The following is a 23,295-nucleotide window of genomic DNA, read 5'->3' on the forward strand; positions in this document are numbered from 1 at the left end:
GTTATTTCATTCAATTCAAATAATTTTATTTTCATAGCTCCAATTCACATCATGTCATCTCAGGTCACTTTACAGAGACAATTCAACCAGATCATCCTGTCAGACTGGTTCAAAGTTTTCTATCTAAAGCCAATGTCACACCTTAAAGATTTAGCCAGCGTATGCCAACGTCTGAAAAATCTGGCAAAAAATCTAGCATATGTTGGATTAGCAATAGGTAAGTTCTGTATAACATATGAGCACGCTGAAGCATGTCAACATACGGCGACTACGTTTTACAAGTAGTATGCCAGCTTATGCTAATACGTGGGTCATAAATTACAGGTAAGTTATGTGGCCCTTGACATGTAAGTTACTCATAATTCGTGGTGTCTAGCTTATCCAAAACCCATGAGTAACTTGGGCATAACATATGCACAACCTATCCAATGCATATCGATGCATGCAGGTATATTTAATGTGTTCCAGACTCCCACTGAACGTGTTTCTAACTTACACCTACTGTTTAATGGCATATTGGAAGCTTTTTGGTATAAAAGGGGGTTCACAGGTGGACACTGTCTGTTCTCCCCCAGACTGCATGGAAAGCAGACGTTCCACAAGAAATGGAGGACCCGGCAAGGCTGAGACAGGAATACACCCTAGCTGTCCTCCAATATCTTCATGATCTCATCAATTATTTGGCAGGCGGTAAAAAGCAGCTAAGTTAATACTGTGACTGTAAGGTTTAGATAAATCTTCTCATGCTTTTTATTAGTGTTGCACCAATACCAGTATCGGGTAAGGCCCCCGATCCAGAACTAAAATGGTGGTATCAGCGAATACCAACAAATAGGGCATCAATACCATTTTTAGAGCCAAAAGTTTATTCAACTATTGTCATATATATATACACACACACAGGAATTTAAAACAGATGGTATCGTTCGATACTGCACAGCCAGTTATCGATATCAGGGCTAAAAAAAAGGCATTGGCACAACACTACTTTTTATGCAGGTTGGCGCCTACAGGCGTATTGCTGTCCCCCTCAGGACACTGGCTTGGGCATAATTTCATGGGCATTGCGCTGCTGTTCATCATGCATAAGTAAGGCTGTCATTGGATATAAGTTCTGAACTCGTTATATATACTCTATGAATATACCAAAAAATTGAAAAGTATCATAGAAAGTTCAATGTATGCCAGCGTTTTAGAAGATTCTGGGACATTGACATATGCTGGCAAAGTCATCAAAATGTGACAGCACTTTTAGGAAAACCAGTTGCTTGAATCGACTCATTAACACTTCAGCAATCCCTCACATCAAGCATGCTTGTAGTGACAGTGGAGAGGAAAACTCCTTTGAACAGAAATAAACCTCCAGCAGAACCAGGCTCAGTGTCTGCTTCTTCTCCACTGTCACTACAAGCATGCTTGGTGTGAGGGTTTGCAGAAGAGTCAATGAGTCGATGCAATCAGCTGGTTTTCTTAAATTACTTAGATAGAAAACTTTAAATTTATCTGAGTGGATTATCTGATTGATCTGGATCTATAAAGGGACCTGAGATGACATGATGTGAATTGGAGCTATAGAAATAAACTAAATGTAATTTAATTTAATTAAAACCCCTACACATGGAGGAATCTACTTTATTTTTTAAAGGGATCTTTAAAACAATTAAGTTTCATGCATGCATCAATAAAGGAAATGAGAAAGATGTGATTCTAATGACTTTGATTTCTTCAGTGACAAACTTAATTAACAGTGAGAGGAAAACAATGCTTGTTGATATGTTTTATATTTTATTATTGCATTTTGAATCCACAAAGTTATCATTTTCAATACAAATAGTTGGAAACACAGGATTTGTAAGAATACTGAAGCATTGCATTGGCCAGAATCTCCTTAATTGAAGTCAGAAACAGTTCCTAAGGACAAAGCTGCTTTTCAAATCTTTATAACCTTTTGTTATAAACTTCCTATTCCTCCCATAAAGGCTATCTGGTATATCAAATATATAACATCACATTATGTGGAGTAACATGAACAGCCTATTTCAGTCCATTAATACCAACATATGGAACTGTCTGTCAGACCTGGCAACCCAGGCCAAGGTAGCTACGGAAGCCGTCGCGTTTGCGCAACCAGGTAGCTTCCTGAAAATGGCCAGCTGGGGAAAGTTCGCCGCCCTGTTAAGGAACGTAGCGAGGAGCTCTCGACTGCTGAAAACCTCCACATCATTCCGCGCTGTGGGTTCAGGTCTTCTCGGCTCTGTTATTGGAAGCGGGAGCCTCTGGTTGTACTGCCGCCATCATGCTAACAGCAGGACGCTTCCCTTCGCTGTTCTGGCAGAGGAAGAAAGAGTAAGAACACCTTCCGCAAATGCTTCTTTAGATTAAAAAAAAAAACTTTATCGAATAAACATATATGATAACCCGTTTTAAAGACCACAATAAAGTGAATAAAAGAAGTAGACATTGCTTTTAAAGAGGTAAACACTGAGCTGTGCGAAACCAGCGCCCTCTAGCGGCATCTGCCGGGTGGTGCATAAAGTACATAAAACTGTTTTCGTTTATTGCACCTAGTGGTAAAATAAATCTTAAGTTTGAAATAGGGAGTAATTGGCTTAAAAATATCATTTTTTTATTGGCATTCAGGAACTTCATTAGAAACAGTAACATTCAATCAGAGGACATATCTGATCACATCTCTCCTTTTTAAAGTTGCAGGAACCTGCAGCTTCTCATCTGTCTGCCAGAAAGATCCGCTTCATCCAGTTTGCCTCAGTGATGTATGATATGGAGCCCTACATGACCCCAAGAGACTTCCTGTTCTCTGTCATGCTGGAACAAGTGGACCGTAAGGACAATTTACTGTGATTACACTCCTATTAACACTAAACAATCCTGTTAAATGTCTCTATTCTAGCTAATATCTTTTCTTAAGACTCAACGCTGTTTCTAGGGTAGCAGGAAGCTGGATGCCATGCCTCAGTGGCAAGATGCAATTTTTAAATTGCAGAGGAACTCAATTTAGGCCACTTTACATACAATGAATTAAGACACTTACTTTCTCGCTTTATTTGTTGGTTGTTGGTTCAAAAATCATAGCATTACGAGAAATGAGCTCTAATTAACACAACAGTTAACGTCCTGCCATGATGGACCCAAACTTCCGAGGTCACTAAGACAATGAAAGCCAGCATCGTGTGATTGGTGCAGAGAAAAAGTCTAAATAAAATCTCAAAACTGTTGGTTGAAAAAACAAAAAATCACAATTTCATTTTTTGGCTTAATTATTCAGTGTACACTGCAGGCCTGATGTTCTAAAGGATTGCATTTATTAAATTATGACAAACTTGTTAGAACCTGCAACATGACCTTCTAAGGTAAATCTCACACATTCATGTGTGAATATACAGATCATATTCTAAGGACTAAACTCCATCACCATCTTTCTTCTGTTATGCATGCTTTTTTTTCTCTGTAGACATTCAGATATAAAGAAAAACATATATAATGATATTAATAATGCATCGTTCAGAGGTTTTCCTCTTGGTTACAGTTGCAGCCCTCTGTGGTTACTGATAGGTCCTCTGTTTGCTTTTTTCTAGGAAAGCTCCAGAAGAGAATCCTAACAGCACAGGTATGCTCACAGTCTCACCGTCTGAAAAGTAAACTTCAGCCCCTTTTGCACTCAGAAGTGCCGTTCTCCACAGAATAACCTGCATATTTACATGAACCGCATTTTGGTCCTTCAAGCTACCCGTACTTTTCTCTGCTTAGTCGGGATTTTAAAGGGGGGCTGCAGGGAGCAATGATGCATGGACCATAGACCTGATATAAGAGAATAAACCCCGCATTGACTGCAGAAATTACAAGCGCCATCTTGGGGAGGTCGAACTGCTACCCTAATCTGCTGGTTGAAGTACAACAGAAGGAGGATGCCTCAGCACTGTGCAGCATATTACGGACATTACTGAATAAACAGCATATATATATATATATATATATATATATATATATATATATATATATATATATATATATATATATATATATATAATCTCTTTATTGTCCCACAATGAGTAAGTTGTGGCTTTACAGCTGCAACTGTTTATAGCAAAAGTGGTCACACAAATGTGGACCTTAAAAAGTGTATAAAAATAAAAGATTAAGTTACGGAGTTTAAAAAAAATATTAAAAAAATACTGTTCTATGCAGTGTTTTTACATATATAAATACTGTGCATCTCAAGAATAGATAATCAATATACAACTGTGGACATTTTTAACATCAAGAATATTTAAATGCACTGAGCCATTAGTTTGTTGTCAGCAAAGAAAAAAACATAACCATGAAAATAATATTCAGCGAGTTTAAGATGATTAAAACTGATTCTGTTCCTGCTCAACACATTATAGAGCGGTGCTGTTGACCTTCCCAAGATGGCGTCAAAAAATAACTTTAGCTCCGTTAGATGAAAGCGTTGAATGCTGGGTCTTGTCTGATATTGTGGCCCAATCCCAAACCGGGCCCTAACCCCAACCCGCCGTTTGCGTGGAGGGTCTGCCACATTAAGGACCGTCCCAAACCCCATAGTGTGTAGGGCAAGGGGACCGTTCAGCCCTTAAATAGCGAGTCTGCATCACTTGCAGGCTCTCTGGTATTCAGCAGCATGTGTATTAGCGGCCTGGTGGCGGAGGAAACGCGTTCCTCCAAATGTAAGTTCCGCTGATTTGCTGCACCTTCGTCACACTGACAGAAAATTTAGTTAGTTTATGGAAAAAACCTAATTAATTCCAAACTGAAAGATCCTCTTTGAGATAGTTTTATCTGACCGTATAGATTTGATTTAAGAAAGGGACAAATGTTTAATGTTATGTTAACCTGCGTAACAGAGCTGGATCCTCACTGTGTTGCCATAGCAATGACTGCTTTCCTTGTCCGTTGGAGGGAAACACCCGTCCCATTCTCGTTTATACCCCCCTCCCTTCTATCCAGGCGCCTTCCACAGCTGAGAGTGGGACTGCTAGTGAAGGGTTAGTGTTAGGAAGGCGTTTGTGATTCAGCCTTATATTATATCTATGGGGTGGACTGTCTGGCACCATCTTTAAACCGCCGTTTTTGTTTTGTAACAGCCAACACACACAAACGGACGTTTTTGCAACTGTGTAGTTTAATATTGTCCAATTTCTTCAATGCATGATGGAGCAGAGGAGGAGAAGCTGCGGTGCTGGACGGATGATGAGGTCCAGCTTTGATTTAAATTTTTAGTGAGAGTTTGAGTCATCGATGCACAGTGATCACCTCGACGCCACGACTGCAGCCAAACTGGCCGAAAGAAACGCTCTGCAGACCTCAAAGCAGGTGCTGGACAAGCTAAAGAAAAATAATGAAGCAGGACTGCAGGAGGCTGAAGGAGCACTGAGTCTTTTTTGGCTCCATGTGGAGCCAAAAAAGACTCTGCAGTGTCAGTGCTGGAGGCTGTTAGCCAATAAGGTCTGTGGGACGTGGCGTGCAGTCACAGTAAGAGGTTCTTCTCACATGTTCTCATCTTATCTAGCAGCAGCAGGAGGAGGAGGGACAGTTCGTACGGAAACACGTCAGACCCTCAGCGTGTGCGGCTGCGCTCATGATCTCGCTCCAACATGTGCTGTTGTTTAGGTTTTTAGAAACCACGTGGCTACACCGATTTGCATGATTGTCCTTTCAAACTAACGGAACAGGAACATGATGAATTAAAGCCGCAGCTTTCAGTGGAAAGGGGGCGGAGCTATAGGTTGATGGTTCAGGTGTCTCATGGTGGGTTATTGGCAGGACGTGGACAACATGTTGGCGGCTGCCTCTAAAGCTCGTCCTGGCAGCGATCTGTTCAGGAACCTGGGAGATAATGGTGAGCTCTCCTGCCTTCAGTGTCACATCTAGCAGCTGGTTATTCTTCATTTCAGCATATTTCCTCCTGCCTTTCAGGTTTGATTTCCTACACAGAGTATCTCTTCCTGCTGACCATCCTGACCAGTAAGTGCTGATTTCACCACCCGCTGAGCTGCTTTTCATGTGTTTAAGGAGAAACTCTGATATTAAACCAAATGTTGGACCTACGTATGCTGAGAACCGTAATGATAAAGGCAGCTTCAAAGACCATAAGGATTTATTTATATTTTGGTCCAATATTAAAGAGTTAAATTGAATTACAGTTTGTCTTTTTAATAAAACAATTCAGTCAGATTTTCCTTTATATTTTTTAAATATTTAAAGGGTTTTTATTTTTGAAGAACAGCAAAATGAATATCACTGACATTTTCGGGCGAGTTGTTAAATTTAGTCATTCTACTTCAAATCTGATTTTTTTAGTGAGAGGGATGGGAATCAAAAACGGGTTCCTGTTCAGAACCGGTTCCGTGTGTTCCAATTCCATGGCACCGTTTGGCAGCTCGCTTAATGATTCCAGGCAGCACCAGAGCCTAGCGCACGACTTACTTCACGTTTTTTTTTACCAAGTTACGCACACGGCATTCAGTAAGCAAGTACGACGTGACCAGGCGTAAGTCTAGAAAAACAGAACAAAAAAATGGCGTCCCATCGGGTGAAGCGATAGAAAGTTTGGCTTCATTTTAAGGAAGAGAAAGATGGCAACAAGGCGCTCTGCAATCATTGCAAAGAAGCAATTACATCCGCGGGAGGAAATGCATCCAACATGCAGAAACACCTGCGCACACAACATGGCATACATTTAAATGATTGCCGTGTTTTTAATGCTTTCGGACAGAAGCTAAAGTTACGACCAGCATGAAAGTCAAATCTTTTTGTAAGTAGCTAGTTTTATATCACTGGCTGTGCTTAATGTGGTTCCTAGTAAATCATATGCCATTTCAGGAAATCAACCAGTTTCCTACCTCTCTTTGGGGTTATTAAACATGCTACGAAGTTGCTCCACAGTTCAGGGAGCGAGAGAAAGGGGACACTTGTTTATTTAAACCAGGGGGAGATGAGTTTATTTCCCGAAATTGTACAGTAATGCTTTTTCATTAAACGGATGCCTTCTCCATTAAATTTAGATGACTGTGATGAGACGGGTAGCCTGGCTGGCTCAGAGGCTGGCAGCTCCCGTTCACTGCCTTCTGTTTTCACCGAGGCAGGCAGAAATAGAAAGTCCCAGGCGAAGGTAGACAAAAGTCACCGTTCACTTACCAAGTTCATTGTTTCACAGAATCGATAAGGAATCGGAATCGTTTCACAGAATCGATAAGGGAATCGGAATTGTGGAAATTGTATCAATTCCCAGCAGTGAGTGTCTTCATTGTGAACAAAACATGGGAGCCTGATCACTAAATGATTTTCCTCCTAGTTTATTTTTGCATACCTCTAAGGCTACGTTCACACTGCAGGCCTTAAAGCTCAATTCCAATTTTTTGTGAAATCTGATTTTTTTTTTTTTTTTTAGGTTGCTGTTCACATTTCCAAATGTATGCTACTTTAACGGTACAGAGCAATTCATTCATTCAAAGAGTTTTCTTTATTTTCATGACTATGAAAATTGTAAATTCACACTGAAGGCATAAAAACTATGAATGGAAAACGTGGAATTATAGTATGAAACAACTAAAATTAAAACCGCGAGCGGTATTGACGGCCCTCGCAGCTCGCACCGCCTGGTATGTCGCGACCGCGGGAACCAAGCGACCGCCGGCTCCACGCTCCTTCCCAGCCTATTCTCCTGCTATTCAGCCTATGCCTGCTGCTGCTTCCCCTCATCCTCTTCATCACCCTGTGCTGCTCCTCTTCATCCTCCTCTTTCTCCGCTCGGCCTATCACGACCGCGGGAGCCAAGCGACCACCGCCCCCTTGCACCTTCCCAGCCGACGGAAAAAGCTCCACGCTTCACCTCTGGACCAGCAGAAGACAACCACAGCGTTGGTCAGGAAGGGTTAAACTATAGATTAAATATAATATCTGGGAGGAATCTCATCTGTCAGATAGACGCTGCGGCCATCTCAGGTGGTGGGTCAAAAGTATATGTTCAAAAGAAGGAGAAAAAGCACCGCCAAAATCCACGGTTAGCGGTAATACACCCTACTCAAAACAAAAAAAATCATTAAAAATCCATAGTTTGCAATAAAATCCCGAAAAAAATCACAAATGTCAAGGAACACATCTTGCATGTCCTAGATTTTTTTTAGATGATTTAATAAATAATTTAAAGAAAGAAAAATCTTTAAACTTGAATGCCATATACTGCGGCAGTTGAAAACCCCATAAGATGCTCAAACATGCATAGATTCACGCCAAACTTGGCAGTCTTTTCTATAATCAAAGGATAAATAACTGTTCCAAATTTGGCTAGGATTGCTATAAAACTTTTTGAGATACAACAATTTCCTGTTAACACAAACTTTTGAAAAATCAGAGTGACGGACTTTTAAGAAGAGCTATGCTGTGTTTACCATCAAACAAGTAGCGATTAGAGGAATATATTCCAAAAGTCCTAGCTTTTTTGAGAAAACGACTGATTTTTTAGAAATATTTTAACAAAGTGATTCTATTTTCATAAGGGTACCGTTTGATTCAAAATGGCCGACTTCATGAGAGGTTTAGACCATGGCTCCAATGAAACTTTTTGTAGGTGGAGAGCTCATACAGATGTGTGCCAAATTTCATTATCCTAGGAATGAGCATGGCTAGGGGCTGAATTATTTCCTGGCATTATCTGTCCACTTGGCCAACTACTAGGCGAGAACGCAAACTTTTGAAAAATCAGAGTGACGGACTTTAAAGAAGCGCTTTGCTATTGTAACCAGCTTACAGCAGGCTTTGTAAAGAACGTATTTTGAAAGTTTTAGCTCATTTGGATAAAATACTGATTTTATACAATTTTTTGAAAAGAGGTCAGTGCTTTCACAACAGAGTAAAATGTAATTCAAAATGGCCGACTTCCGGTGGGGTTTAGACCATGGGTCCAAGAGGCTTTTAGTTAGGGCCTGATGAGGTGCAAATGTGTTCAAAGTTTCAATATTCTAGGACTAAAAACGGCTTGGGGCTGGTGGTTTGAAGTTTGTTATTTCTAGGGGGCGCTGTAGGAAAATTAAGCCCCGCCCACAAAATATTGCTCTGGATTCCTGTTTGGAGTTGGACTAGGATCATCTCTTGTGATTTTGGTGCAGATCTGATTATAAATGAGGAAATGAGAGCCAATCGTATTTTCATGGCGAAACGCCTCACTTCGCCATGGCGCCACGGCAACACCATTTGACTAAAGCTCTCTGTGCCTTAAACGAAGTTAGGACAACATGTTGTCTGTCTGCTGACACAGTTTTAGGTTGATGAGGTCAAGTAGGACAGAGAGGGACCATTCCAAGTAAAAAACGTGACTTCCGGTTCTCAGGGGGCGTGGCTTCAATTATGTAACAGTTTTAACATACAGTTTTGTTGGGAACCGAGAGAGGATTAATACTACCAGGTTTCGTGTCATTTCAGTTTCATATGTAAAAGTTATTGCATTTTGAAAATGTTGGCGAGTACGCCAACTTCGAGGCCTGGCCACACCCCTTTAAAATGCTGGAAAACTCAAAAAGTTTGATAAGTTTGGATCTCACATGCCTTATCTGCATACATGCCAAGTTTGAAGCCGATGGCTCACCGTCCCTAGGAGGAGTTCGCGAAAGTTCGACGTCAACAAAATTGAAAAAGTGCCAAAAATCGGCCTTTGAGCCAAAATGGCTGACTTCCTGTAGGTTTTAGAGCATACCCATAATGTAACTTTTTTCATGATTTGGTGAGATCTATGCACCTGCCAAATCTCAAATCTCTGTGACTTACGGTTTTCCCCAACTCACGTTAGGGGGCGCTGTAGAGCCATTTGGCCACGCCCATTTTGGATTCCATTATCATACGTAAATTTCACTAGGGGGACAATTTACTGCCAAGTTTGGTGAGTTTTTGAACATGCTAAAGCCTCCAAAAAGCTGTTTCTTTTAAGCGGAGAAAAATAATAAATAATAATAATAATTAAAACCGCGAGCGGTATTGACGGCCCTCGCAGCTCGCACCGCCTGGTATGTCGCGACCGCGGGAACCAAGCGACCGCTGGCTCCACGCTCCTTCCCAGCCTATTCTCCTGCTCTTCAGCCTATGCCTGCTGCTGCTTCCCCTCATCCTCTTCATCACCCTGTGCTGCTCCTCTTCATCCTCCTCTTTCTCCGCTCGGCCTATCGCGACCGCGGGAGGTGAGTGACCGCTGCCCCCTTGCTCCTTCCCAGCCAGCGGAAAAAGTGCCACGCTTCACTTCTGGACCAGCCGGAGACAACCACAGCTTTGGTCAGGAAGGGTTAAACTAGGGATAAAAGATAATATCTGGGGATGAATCTCATCTGTCAGATATTTGCTGTAGCAATCTCAGTTGGTGGGTCAAAAGTATATATTCAAAAGATGGAGAAACAGCACTGCCAAAACCCACGGTTAGCGGTATTACACCCTACTCAAAACAAAAAAAATCATTAAAAAATCCATAGTTTGCAATAAAATCCCCAAAAAAATCACAAATGTCAAGGAACACATCTTGCATGTCCTAGATTCTTTTTTAGGTGATTTATTAAATAATTCAAAGAAAGAAAAATCTTTAAACGTGAATGCCTTATACTGCGGCAGTTGAAAAATATATCCTGGCATTATCTGTCCACTTGACCAACTATTAGGCAAGAACGCAAACGTTTGAAAAATCAGAGTGACAGACTTTAAAGAAGCGCTTTGCTATTGTAACCAGCTTACAGCAGGCTTTGTAAAGAACGTATTTTTGAAAGTTTTAGCTCATTTGGATAAAAGGCTAACTTTATACACTTTTTTGAAAAGAGGTCCGTGATTTCACAACAGGGTGAAATGTAATTCAAAATGGCCGACTCTACTCAAAACAAAAAAATTCATTAAAAATCTATAGTTTGCAATAAAATCCCGAAAAAACTCACAAATGTCAAGGAACACATCTTGCATGTCCTAGATTTTTTTTAGATGATTTATTAAATAATTTAAAGAAAGAAAAATCTTTAAACTTGAATGCCATATACTGTGGCGGATGAAAACCCCATAAGATGCTCAAACATGCATAGATTCACGCCAAACTCGGCAGTCTTTTTTATAATCAAAGGATAAATAACTGTTCCAAATTTGGTTAGGATTGCTATAAAACTTTTTGAGATACAACAATTTCCTGTTAACACAAACTTTTGAAAAATCAGAGTGACGGACTTTTAAGAAGAGCTATGCTGTGTTTACCATCAAACAATTAGCGATTAGAGGAATATATTCCAAAAGTCGTAGCTCATTTGGGAAAACAACTGATTTTTTAGGAATATTTTAACATAGTGATTCTATTTTCATAAGGGTACTGTTTGATTCAAAATGGCCGACTTCATGAGAGGTTTAGACCATGGCTTCAATGAAACTTTTTGTAGGTGGAGAGCTCATACAGATGTGTGCCAAGTTTCATTATCCTAAGAATGAGCATGGCTAGGGGCTGAATTATTTCCTGGCATTATCTGTCCACTTGACCAACTATTAGGCGAGAACGCAAACTTTTGAAAAATCAGAGTGACGGACTTTAAAGAAGCGCTTTGCTATTGTAACCAGCTTACAGCAGGCCTTGTAAAGAACGTATTTTGAAAGTTTTAGCTCATTTGGATAAAAGGCTGATTTTATACAATTTTTTGAAAAAAGGTCAGTGCTTTCACAACAGAGTAAAATGAAATTCAAAATGGCCGACTTCCGGTGGGGTTTAGACCATGGGTCCAAGAGGCTTTTAGTTAGGGCCTGATGAGGTGCAAATGTGTTCAAAGTTTCAATATTCTAGGACTAAAAACGGCTTGGGGCTGGTGGTTTGAAGTTTGTTATTTCTAGGGGGCGCTGTAGGAAAATTAAGCCCCGCCCACAAAATATTGCTCTGGATTCCTGTTTGGAGTTGGACTAGGATCATCTCTTGTGATTTTGGTGCAGATCTGATTATAAATGAGGAAATGAGAGCCAATCGTATTTTCATGGCGAAACGCCTCACTTCGCCATGGCACCACGGCAACACCATTTGACTAAAGCTCTCTGTGCCTTAAACGAAGTTAGGACAACATGTTGTCTGTCTGCTGACACAGTTTTAGGTTGATGAGGTCAAGTAGGACAGAGAGGGACCATTCCAAGTAAAAAAGGTGACTTCTGGTTCTCAGGGGGCGTGGCTTCAATTATGTAACAGTTTTAACATACAGTTTTGTTGGGAACCGAGAGAGGATTAATACTACCAGGTTTCGTGTCATTTCAGTTTCATATGTAAAAGTTATTGCATTTTGAAAATGTTGGCGAGTACGCCAACTTCGAGGCCTGGCCACACCCCTTTAAAATGCTGGAAAACTCAAAAAGTTTGATAAGTTTGGATCTCACATGCCTTATCTGCATACATGCCAAGTGTGAAGCCGATGGCTCACCGTCCCTAGGAGGAGTTCGCGAAAGTTCGACGTCAACAAAATTGAAAAAGTGCCAAAAATCGGCCTTTGAGCCAAAATGGCTGACTTCCTGTAGGTTTTAGAGCATACCCATAATGTAACTTTTTTCATGATTTGGTGAGATCTATGCACCTGCCAAATCTCAAATCTCTGTGACTTACGGTTTTCCCCAACTCACGTTAGGCGGCGCTGTAGAGCCATTTGGCCACGCCCATTTTGGATTCCATTATCATACGTAAATTTCACTAGGGGGACAATTTACTGCCAAGTTTGGTGAGTTTTTGAACATGCTAAAGCCTCCAAAATGCTGTTTCTTTTACGCGGAGAAAAATAATAAATAATAATAATAATTAAAACCGCGAGCGGTATTGACGGCCCTCGCAGCTCGCACCGCCTGGTATGTCGCGACCGCGGGAACCAAGCGACCGCCGGCTCCACGCTCCTTCCCAGCCTATGCTCCTGCTCTTCAGCCTATGCCTGCTGCTGCTTCCCCTCATCCTCTTCATCACCCTGTGCTGCTCCTCTTCATCCTCCTCTTTCTCCGCTCGGCCTATCGCGACCGCGGGAGGTGAGTGACCACTGCCCCCTTGCACCTTCCCAGCCAGCGGAAAAAGCTCCACGCTTCACCTCTGGACCAGCCGGAGACAACCACAGCTTTGGTCAGGAAGGGTTAAACTAGGGATAAAAGATAATATCTGGGATGAATCTCATCTGTCAGATAGATGCTGTAGCCATCTCAGTTGGTGGGTCAAAAGTATATGTTCAAAAGATGGAGAAACAGCACTGCCAAAACCCACGGTTAGCGGTAATACACCCTACTCAAAACAAAAAAAATCATTAAAAAATCCATAGTTTGCAATAAAATCCCGAAAAAAATCACAAATGTCAAGGAACACATCTTGCATGTCCTAGATTCTTTTTTAGATGATTTATTAAATAATTCAAAGAAAGAAAAATCTTTAAACGTGAATGCCTTATACTGCGGCAGTTGAAAAATATATCCTGGCATTATCTGTCCACTTGACCAACTATTAGGCAAGAACGCAAACGTTTGAAAAATCAGAGTGACAGACTTTAAAGAAGCGCTTTGCTATTGTAACCAGCTTACAGCAGGCTTTGTAAAGAACGTATTTTGAAAGTTTTAGCTCATTTGGATAAAAGGCTGATTTTATACAATTTTTTGAAAAGAGGTCCGTGATTTCACAACAGGGTGAAATGTAATTCAAAATGGCCGACTCTACTCAAAACAAAAAAAATCATTAAAAATCCATAGTTTGCAATAAAATCCCGAAAAAAATCACAAATGTCAAGGAACACATCTTGCATGTCCTAGATTTTTTTTAGATGATTTATTAAATAATTTAAAGAAAGAAAAATCTTTAAACTTGAATGCCTTATACTGCGGCAGTTGAAAACCCCATAAGATGCTCAAACATGCATAGATTCACGCCAAACTTGGCAGTCTTTTCTATAATCAAAGGATAAATAACTGTTCCAAATTTGGCTAGGATTGCTATAAAACTTTTTGAGATACAACAATTTCCTGTTAACACAAACTTTTGAAAAATCAGAGTGACGGACTTTTAAGAAGAGCTATGCTGTGTTTACCATCAAACAAGTAGCGATTAGAGGAATATATTCCAAAAGTCCTAGCTCTTTTGGGAAAACAACTGATTTTTTAGAAATATTTTAACATAGTGATTCTATTTTCATAAGGGTACCGTTTGATTCAAAATGGCCGACTTCATGAGAGGTTTAGACCATGGCTCCAATGAAACTTTTTGTAGGTGGAGAGCTCATACAGATGTGTGCCAAATTTCATTATCCTAGGAATGAGCATGGCTAGGGGCTGAATTATTTCCTGGCATTATCTGTCCACTTGGCCAACTATTAGGCGAGAACGCAAACTTTTGAAAAATCAGAGTGACGGACTTTAAAGAAGCGCTTTGCTATTGTAACCAGCTTACAGCAGGCTTTGTAAAGAACGTATTTTGAAAGTTTTAGCTCATTTGGATAAAATACTGATTTTATACAATTTTTTGAAAAGAGGTCAGTGCTTTCACAACAGAGTAAAATGAAATTCAAAATGGCCGACTTCCGGTGGGGTTTAGACCATGGGTCCAAGAGGCTTTTAGTTAGGGCCTGATGAGGTGCAAATGTGTTCAAAGTTTCAATATTCTAGGACTAAAAACGGCTTGGGGCTGGTGGTTTGAAGTTTGTTATTTCTAGGGGGCGCTGTAGGAAAATTAAGCCCCGCCCACAAAATATTGCTCTGGATTCCTGTTTGGAGTTGGACTAGGATCATCTCTTGTGATTTTGGTGCAGATCTGATTATAAATGAGGAAATGAGAGCCAATCGTATTTTCATGGCGAAACGCCTCACTTCGCCATGGCGCCACGGCAACACCATTTGACTAAAGCTCTCTGTGCCTTAAACGAAGTTAGGACAACATGTTGTCTGTCTGCTGACACAGTTTTAGGTTGATGAGGTCAAGTAGGACAGAGAGGGACCATTCCAAGTAAAAAACGTGACTTCCGGTTCTCAGGGGGCGTGGCTTCAATTATGTAACAGTTTTAACATACAGTTTTGTTGGGAACCGAGAGAGGATTAATACTACCAGGTTTCGTGTCATTTCAGTTTCATATGTAAAAGTTATTGCATTTTGAAAATGTTGGCGAGTACGCCAACTTCGAGGCCTGGCCACACCCCTTTAAAATGCTGGAAAACTCAAAAAGTTTGATAAGTTTGGATCTCACATGCCTTATCTGCATACATGCCAAGTTTGAAGCCGATGGCTCACCGTCCCTAGGAGGAGTTCGCGAAAGTTCGACGTCAACAAAATTGAAAAAGTGCCAAAAATCGGCCTTTGAGCCAAAATGGCTGACTTCCTGTAGGTTTTAGAGCATACCCATAATGTAACTTTTTTCATGATTTGGTGAGATCTATGCACCTGCCAAATCTCAAATCTCTGTGACTTACGGTTTTCCCCAACTCACGTTAGGGGGCGCTGTAGAGCCATTTGGCCACGCCCATTTTGGATTCCATTATCATACGTAAATTTCACTAGGGGGACAATTTACTGCCAAGTTTGGTGAGTTTTTGAACATGCTAAAGCCTCCAAAATGCTGTTTCTTTTACGCGGAGAAAAATAAGAAATAATAATAATAATAACAAACGATACAGGAACAATAGGCTCTCGCAGCGGTGAGCTGCTCGGGCCTAATAACAAACGATACAGGAACAATAGGCTCTCGCAGCGGTGAGCTGCTCGGGCCTAATAAACGATACAGGAACAATAGGCTCTCGCAGCGGTGAGCTGCTCGGGCCTAAATATGTCTTATATTCTAGGTTCTTCAAAGTTTCCCCCCTTTGCTTTACTGCTTCGCACACTCTTGGCATTCTCTTGATGCAGAGTTTAGGGACATCAGGAGCTCCTCATGCTAACTGCATTGGCACCAGGAACGATGCTAACCCCTCTGTTGTCCTAGCTTCTTCTAGTACCGTATTTTCACGACTATAAGGCGCACTTAAACGTCTTTTTTTCCCTCAAAATGTGCGGTGCCCCTATGGTGCGGTGCGCCCTATGTGTGTTGTAACTGCGACTTTGAGACCACCTCATTGAGGAGATGAAAAGAAAGAGTGGGTGAATGTAAGGAGACCAGGTGTTTTTTTTCCACCCCTCACCATCGCTGTTAATATGTAACTCCATGCGTGCCCATCTGACAAACTGATGTGAAAAACATGGGAAACAAATTAACCCTGTGCTCGCTGTTCAACCCTCACATCGGTGTGAACCGACCCAGCAGGTGCAGCAGAAGCAGCGAGTTTACAAAGCAAAGTCAATGGTTGACGCGCGTATAGGCGCAGCAAAAGGTTTCCCCCAGCGCGTTTGGTGCAGCACGTCGGGGGCGTTTAAGCATCTGATGCACCGCCAACGCGCTGCTGCTGCTCAGATGGAAAAATGTAAGTTTTGCTGCTGGACGCGCCGCATCAACCAATCAGAGAAGCTGATCTGGGAGCTGACAGCGAGACAGACAGCGCTCTGATGACATATATATTAACGCAAATGAAAAGGCTGGGTGGATGCGTGGCTGAGGCAGGTGTATCTTTAGAAACTAGGTGGTTTTTTTCCACGCATCACCATCGCTGGGGTGCCCATCTCACAGCCGATTTTGAAAAAAAGGTGAATCAAATAAACGCTGTGCTCCCCCGTTATCCCGGGGTCTGACAAAGGAACTTCAACAACCGCTCGACATCGGTGTGAAGCGGGCCGTTCAGAGTAATGCTGCAGCGGCGGGAGCGATGGATGACAGACTGAGACCACAGTTTCATGATAAAAAGGAAGGCAGCGCCGGGGAAGTTACGCCACCGTTTGCGGATGGATTGTAGATGGACTGTGTCTGCTGGGTCTGTTGTTCAAGCTTTCGCAAAAGCCGGCATTATTCTGAGGAGCCGCCTGCACGGAAAGTGACCCCTGACAGCAAAGAAGGGGAAACTGGGGATGTCTGATTTAGTGCAGCTGTTTTATTCAGAGGAATGCTGAGGATAACAGAGGATGATGACTTTGATGGGTTTGATTAATACTTTGTTTAAAAAATACATGAATAAAGCACAATCATACTCAGTTTGCTCCAGCTGTATTTTTCTACCTGAAAACTTAATTCAACAGCACCTCTGAGCGCGTCTCCCCTCTTCAGCGCGGTGGCTGGCAGGTGTTTTTTTCATCTAAATAATCTAAATCTTGCAGCTATATTTGGGTGTGATCAGGGGAATAAAGTAGTTTTTAATATGTTTTTAAGTGAGAAAGGCCACCTGAAAACTTAATAATTGCAGTCAGTTCATCCAGATTATCTATTTCTGTCGGAGGCGCTCAGACCCCCACATACCAGCGGTGCACCACAGTAAAATCCTTTCGATCACCGCGGCTGCTGGCAGGTGTTTTTCATCTAAAAATTTTAGCTGCAGGCACCAGGATACCGGTAATAAAAGCGAACATATTCCGTCGCAGGTTTCAGGATTTTAAGTTAATTTAGGAGTGATCACAGCGCTGTGTCATCTGCGATGTGTCTGTCCCCACGGCCAGCTGCCAGGTTTGATTAATATACTTTGTAATAAATACATGAATAAAGCACAGTCATACTCAGTTTTGCCCCCGCTGTATTTTTAAATACGCAGTAGAGGTATTTAAAGGTAGTAGAGGACATGTACCTGTATATAAAAAACGCGCCCTATAGTCCGGTGCGCCTTATGTGTGTGTTAAATACAGAAATGGGACACATAACTGAGACTGCGCCTTTTAGTCCGGTGCGCCTTATGGTCGTGAAAATACGGTATTCAGACATCACTTCTGGCATGCAGATGCACTGAAGTGTTCTCACTGATTTCAGGTCATCAAACGGAGGCCAAATGTCTAGAGTTTGGTAAACGGTGCAAAGCTAAACGTTTCTTGATCAGCTGACTGTTATGGTTGCAGAGCCGCGTACAGGATTCCACATAGCTTTTCAAATGCTGGACGTGGACGGCAATGAGCAGGTGGACAAGAAAGAATTTCTCAAGGTAAGACGTTGTTTTCATTAGTCATCTGTGATGTCACTCTGGGCTAAAATACTATGGCTTCAATATTTGAAATGTGAATATGCAATTAAAGGTGAAATTATTGCATTTTAATGCTGCCAAGAGCTCTACTGATGCTACTGCAGCTGTAAGTATGAATCCAGGCTCCATGTGAAGGTGAGGAAGAGATGAAAAGCTGTTGTTTGTCTGAGGTCGTCCTTCATCTTTCTCCCGTTTGTTTGAAGCCTCCTGATATTTTATGCTGCTTCAAACAAAGAAAAACGGCAATGATGCCCTTTCCTGCAGCTTGTTTTCTATGTTTGAGAACAGAGCATCCATTCAGATGGCATTGTTTTTGCATTCATTATGTTCTAGTGACCAGAAGCTCTGCTTTGGCTTTGGAATTGATTGAAACCACAATCAATCTGTACTTTGTTTGTTTGAAAAGTGATAAGAAGGAAGCAGACTCCCCACGGGTAGGAGGAGGGGCAAATATGGCGCCTTATTAAAGTATTCACACATTGTGAACTTAATAGAACGTCCTGGTCAAAGTTCACATCTTAATGCAATTCCAAAGGCCGGGGTTTACACCCTTCCTGGGAGACTTTGGGTTGTTTTCATTCATAAATCACAATAAAGTGAAAGTTTATCATCAGTTCATTTGTCATAAGTTATGAATACTTTTCCGAGGCACAGTCCTGTCAAACTCCAACTCCTTTGTTTGTTTTTTTATCATTATCTTGATGTTTGCACTTTTTTTTATTCAATGAAACAGAGTTTCTAAAGTTCATCAAAGTTTCATTTCTTTCATTTAAAGTTTTTTTTTTCTTTTTATTGCTGCTGCAGCTCAAGAACATAATTGGAAAGAGTAAACTGAAAGCTTCAAAGGACGTCACTGAGGTGAGTGCGGACGGTTTTTATGGGACTCAGTATTAGATTTTATGATAAACAGGATAATTCCTGGATGATTGCAGAAAGCAGCAGAGGAAGCGGAAGCTGTAAATACATCCCTGCAGGCGTACTTCTTTGGAAAGAAAAGGATACAACAAGCTGAAGTATAAAGAGTTTCACAGGTAGTTAAATCTGATTTCCTTTTATCAGCATGATTTAAACCTCTAACTGCATTTTAAACTGAAATAAGTCAGTCCTTAGAATCTCTAATTATTTCATCTTTAAATAAACATAATAACATAGTTTCTAATCTTTCCGATGCAGGTGTTCAGTATATTTGTGGGAATTTCTTTGGAAAGTTTTGAAGCTTCATTAGCTATAGATTTCCATTGAATTTGGGACAATAGCTTTTTTTATTAATCATTTAGAGGCCGTAATGTGTTGCATGCAGCATTCCTGGTTTGATCCAGTAGGATTCTGGGTCTCAACCAGTCCCAGGTCCTGTAAGCAGTCTGTGTTGCTCAGATTCATGGAAGAACCTCCAAGCTGAGGTGCAGGAGATGGAGTTCCTGCAGTTCTCCAAAGGTATGGACACGATGAGACGGGAGGACTTTGCAGAGTGGTTGCTTCACTACACCAACGAAGAGGATAACGAAGTCTACTGGGAAAACATGAGGAAGAAGATCCCTGCTGGTCAGGTACTCAAACCCTTCCTCTGTCTGACAGGATGATCAAGGCTGCTTAGTCAACAGGAATGTTTCCCTTCCAGAGCATCACGTTTTGAGGAGTTCAAAGCCTTCTGCCTGTTCACCAACAACCTGGAGGATTTTCGCCTTCTCTATGAAGATGGTGACCGAGGCCCAACCGTCCGGTGGGAATGTGTAAGCCTTCCTGCTGCTTGGACAGATGCAGCCATGATGCTTCTTGCAGTAAGATGAGAGCAGACTCTTCTTGTTTCTCTGCAGCCCAGTTTAAACGAGCGGTGAAGATCGCCACAGGTCACGAGCTTTCCGAAAACGTTTCTGGACACCGTGTTCAAACTCTTCGACATGGATGGAGACAACTGTCTGAGTCACAAGGAGTTCCTGGGAGTGATGAGGACCGTGTACTGAGAGGCTTGAAGTAGTTTCCTATTTACAGTCCTGGTAAAAACAAAGGATACCTTCTGGATATCTAAGTTCTTTGATCAGAATCATACCTGGCATACGGTATTGCTCAACAAGGGAGCAGAATTAAATACCTACCGTGACAACAAAAGAAAGCTGTTCCGCACCACTGAATTCATCTCAATAACTTGATGCTAATCAGACTGCAGAGTAACCTTCCCTTTCTTTCACAAACAGGCCTGAATCTGCCTCAGCCGTGTGAGAGCTGACGCCCTGCAGTCAGCCAATCACACCTGCAGTATTATGGGGAGCTGAACCCTCAATAGCCTCAAGCTATTCTAGTTTATCTTCACCTCAAGCTACTGTTAATTTTGATTGGAATAAAAAACGTAGCTTTTTCCTAGTCAAACTTTAATTTTGAGTGATTTCATACAATGGAATTTATTTCTGTATCCTTGGAATCCAGTTTGGATCATTGCAGATGGCTGATCGGCATTCTCACGGTTCATTAAAAGGTCCTGAATCCTTTAATAGCAACTAAAAAGACCTTAATTTGTAATAAAATGTCTAAAATCAGTCTTTTCATCAGGTATGAAAATTGTTAGCACAATTTGTTTGTTTATACCTGTTGAAACATTAAAAAATTGACAATCATTTTTTAATTTAGCAAAACAGCTCGCTGGAAGCATTATTGGTTCCGTCCGATAGCAGAACCAATAAAAATGATTGCTGCAGGTGACCTGTGGAGTGATGCACCGCTGACTTTTTTAATCCGGAGACATGGGGAAGAGTAAATTGACCAGCATTAGCTATCCAGCCAAGAGTTTTCTGCATCGGCTGAAATCAGAGTCCAGGAAAGTAATGAGAACAATGAGAATCAAAGACGGGTAGAGTCATACATGCGTCTGCGTAATAAATCGGGTTTAGTGAGAAGCAGCCAGGTAATTCCTTCTCCTGTCTGTTCCATCCTTGTCTCTTGCAACACGTCACAGGTTCTCCACAGATCACACCAACAACAGTAGCACCAAACCTCTGGATAATGTTTTTCAATTCACCAATGATAAAAAGGCCAGAGGGATTGTGGAGTTGAGGTCAGTAACAAAACACACAGTTGATGAATGAGGTTCAGTAGTTGTTAGAAATAGATCTGTTATTTGTGTGTAGTGCTGGCTAGTGGTAAGTCACCCGTCCTGCAAGACAGGAAGGGTTTTGCAACAGCTCCTTCCCTCCAGCTGGTTTCATATCCCAGCTGGGGGAGGAATGAGCTGCCAGTGAAGGGTCGTTATGCAAGACCCTTTCACACTAATGCCTGCTTTGGGAGTGGTGCCCTAGTGGTTAGGCATTGTCGCTTCGAATGCCCTGTGATTCTGATTATCAAGGCCCCAACTCCCTTGACTGCGCAATCTTCTGACCTCCACACTGCTCTCCCTGGATTACAGCACAATGGCAACCCACTGCCCCCCCCAAGGGGATGGGTTAAATGCAGAGTCAAATTTTGTTTGCTCTTCCGTACTTACAGTGATAATAAAAGAGTGTTTTTTAGTTTTCTTCGTATAGCAGGGGTCTTCAATGTTTTCTCTAGACCCAAGGGAACCCCAAACTGATTGGCGAGATGGAGCAGGGTCCTCCAATTATAAAATGTTGTATGAAACAGTGTTATATAGTCCAACTGTTCCTATAGTCACAGTAGTACCATATGGAGTTAATTAACGAATCTGAATCCACATTGTTGGTTAGGTGTTGTGGAATGAGACGGTGCCCAGACGTTGAAGGAGCTCTGTTTCACTGAATGTGGTCATTCACTGAAATGATATAATCTGCCCTCCATTTATCTGTTTACTACAGTGTGGTGGAATTCATGTTATGTGTATTTGAAGAGTACAATTAGTGGTGATACAATTAAGTTATTCCAATTAGTGGAAAAAAGTGGCAGGGTGGAATATAAAAAAAAAACAGTCTAATCAACCAAAAAACTTTTGAGATGCCCATGCAGTACCCACCATGGAGCCCCTAGGTCGAGGACCCCTTTTGAAGACCTCCACCCTATGGAAAGGTTTTGAAACATCTGAAAACTTTTTACTGCCATGAAGAACTAATCATTTGCTGCTACCAGGTTTTTGTGTTTATTCTGAAGTTGATCTGAACTTTATATTTCAAAGTAGCATTAAAACACAGGGTGGTCATCGCCCCCTTTGTTAATGTCCTTTCAGTCAACCTATTGGCTAATATTGCAGCTGTCCGCTTGAAAGTTAATCTTTGAGGCATCTTTCCGCTCCTTTGAATGTGAGCGACACGCGTTACGCGCGGTCACTATATAAAGAATCGATCTCATTTCCTAGACATTTGATTTTTGCAAAAAATGGTTAGAGGAATCAATTCAACATCGATAAAATCATTTTTTTTTTTTTTTTTATCCACCTATCAATCACTTTCTTCTGGACATCTCCACTGCAGACGTCCTCCCTGACTGACTAGTGCACCTCTTAAAATGATCAGTAGTAAAAAAAAAATATATAAATTTGCTTTAAAATGTTCCCACTGAGGAAAAGTCCCGAAATAATGAATATATTGAAACAAAAATGATGTAAAATAGATATAGCTTGACCTATATTTGGGTTTTTTTTTTTCTTCCTGCGGTTTATGTAAAGTTCTACCTGATGCCGGTGCAGCATCAAAGCGGCATCTCTGGCTACTGGGAAGTGTGTGAAGAGGAGACCCCTGAAGGGGGCTAAGGAGGCCCTGGGAGACAGCGGCTGCCCCAACTGATGCGCTCACCTGTTCCCATCTGATGCGCTCAACCTGTCCCATCTTTGATGGCCTCACTACTGTCCACCACTGCAAAGAACATCTACCATTTATTATACGATAAAGACCAACCTAAGCACTTTATATATGATGAAACACTGCCTGAAGTCTCTGTGCTCGGGATGTTTGACCCACATTTTACATACTGATTATTGTTATTTAGCCATTTTTGCACTGCAATAAAATCAAGTTTAAAATTTTCCAGTTTTTACGAAACTTGACTCCTAATCTCAGGACTGGAAAGAAACAGTTGTGTTAAATTAAAAATAACATTAGAGGTCCTTGTAATGTCGGTAACGCTCTGAATGAGTCACATAGGAACGTGGTGACCACGCGTTTCACAGTGATAATATTATTCAGAGCAGCCATTTTTGCACTCAAAAAAATCCAAGTTTTAATTTTTCCAATTTTTAAGAAGACTTTACCCGATCTCATGACGAAAAAGAAACATTTTGTCACATTTAAATCGAACATTTAA

The 23,295-nt window shown here is 41.3% G+C and overlaps 1 protein-coding gene across 1 annotated transcript; it reads left to right on the forward strand.

Moving 5' to 3' along the window:
- Positions 1-2,070: 2,070 nt before the first annotated feature.
- Positions 2,071-22,822, forward strand: micu2 (mitochondrial calcium uptake 2). The gene is given in 17 exon segments (XM_038292291.1): positions 2,071-2,346; positions 2,707-2,842; positions 3,597-3,628; positions 5,803-5,878; positions 5,956-6,003; positions 17,936-18,018; positions 18,862-18,915; positions 18,990-19,046; positions 19,048-19,091; positions 19,418-19,623; positions 19,678-19,733; positions 19,735-19,767; positions 19,769-19,787; positions 19,872-19,927; positions 19,929-20,001; positions 20,004-20,028; positions 22,682-22,822. Coding segments are annotated over 17 exon segments (1,296 nt in total). The 5' UTR covers positions 2,071-2,145; the 3' UTR covers positions 22,779-22,822.
- The last annotated feature ends 473 nt before the right edge of the window (positions 22,823-23,295 follow it).

The sequence above is a fragment of the Cyprinodon tularosa genome, unplaced genomic scaffold (genome assembly GCF_016077235.1).
Source record: "Cyprinodon tularosa strain WSP-4 unplaced genomic scaffold, ASM1607723v1 ctg31, whole genome shotgun sequence".
NCBI lineage: Eukaryota > Metazoa > Chordata > Actinopteri > Cyprinodontiformes > Cyprinodontidae > Cyprinodon > Cyprinodon tularosa.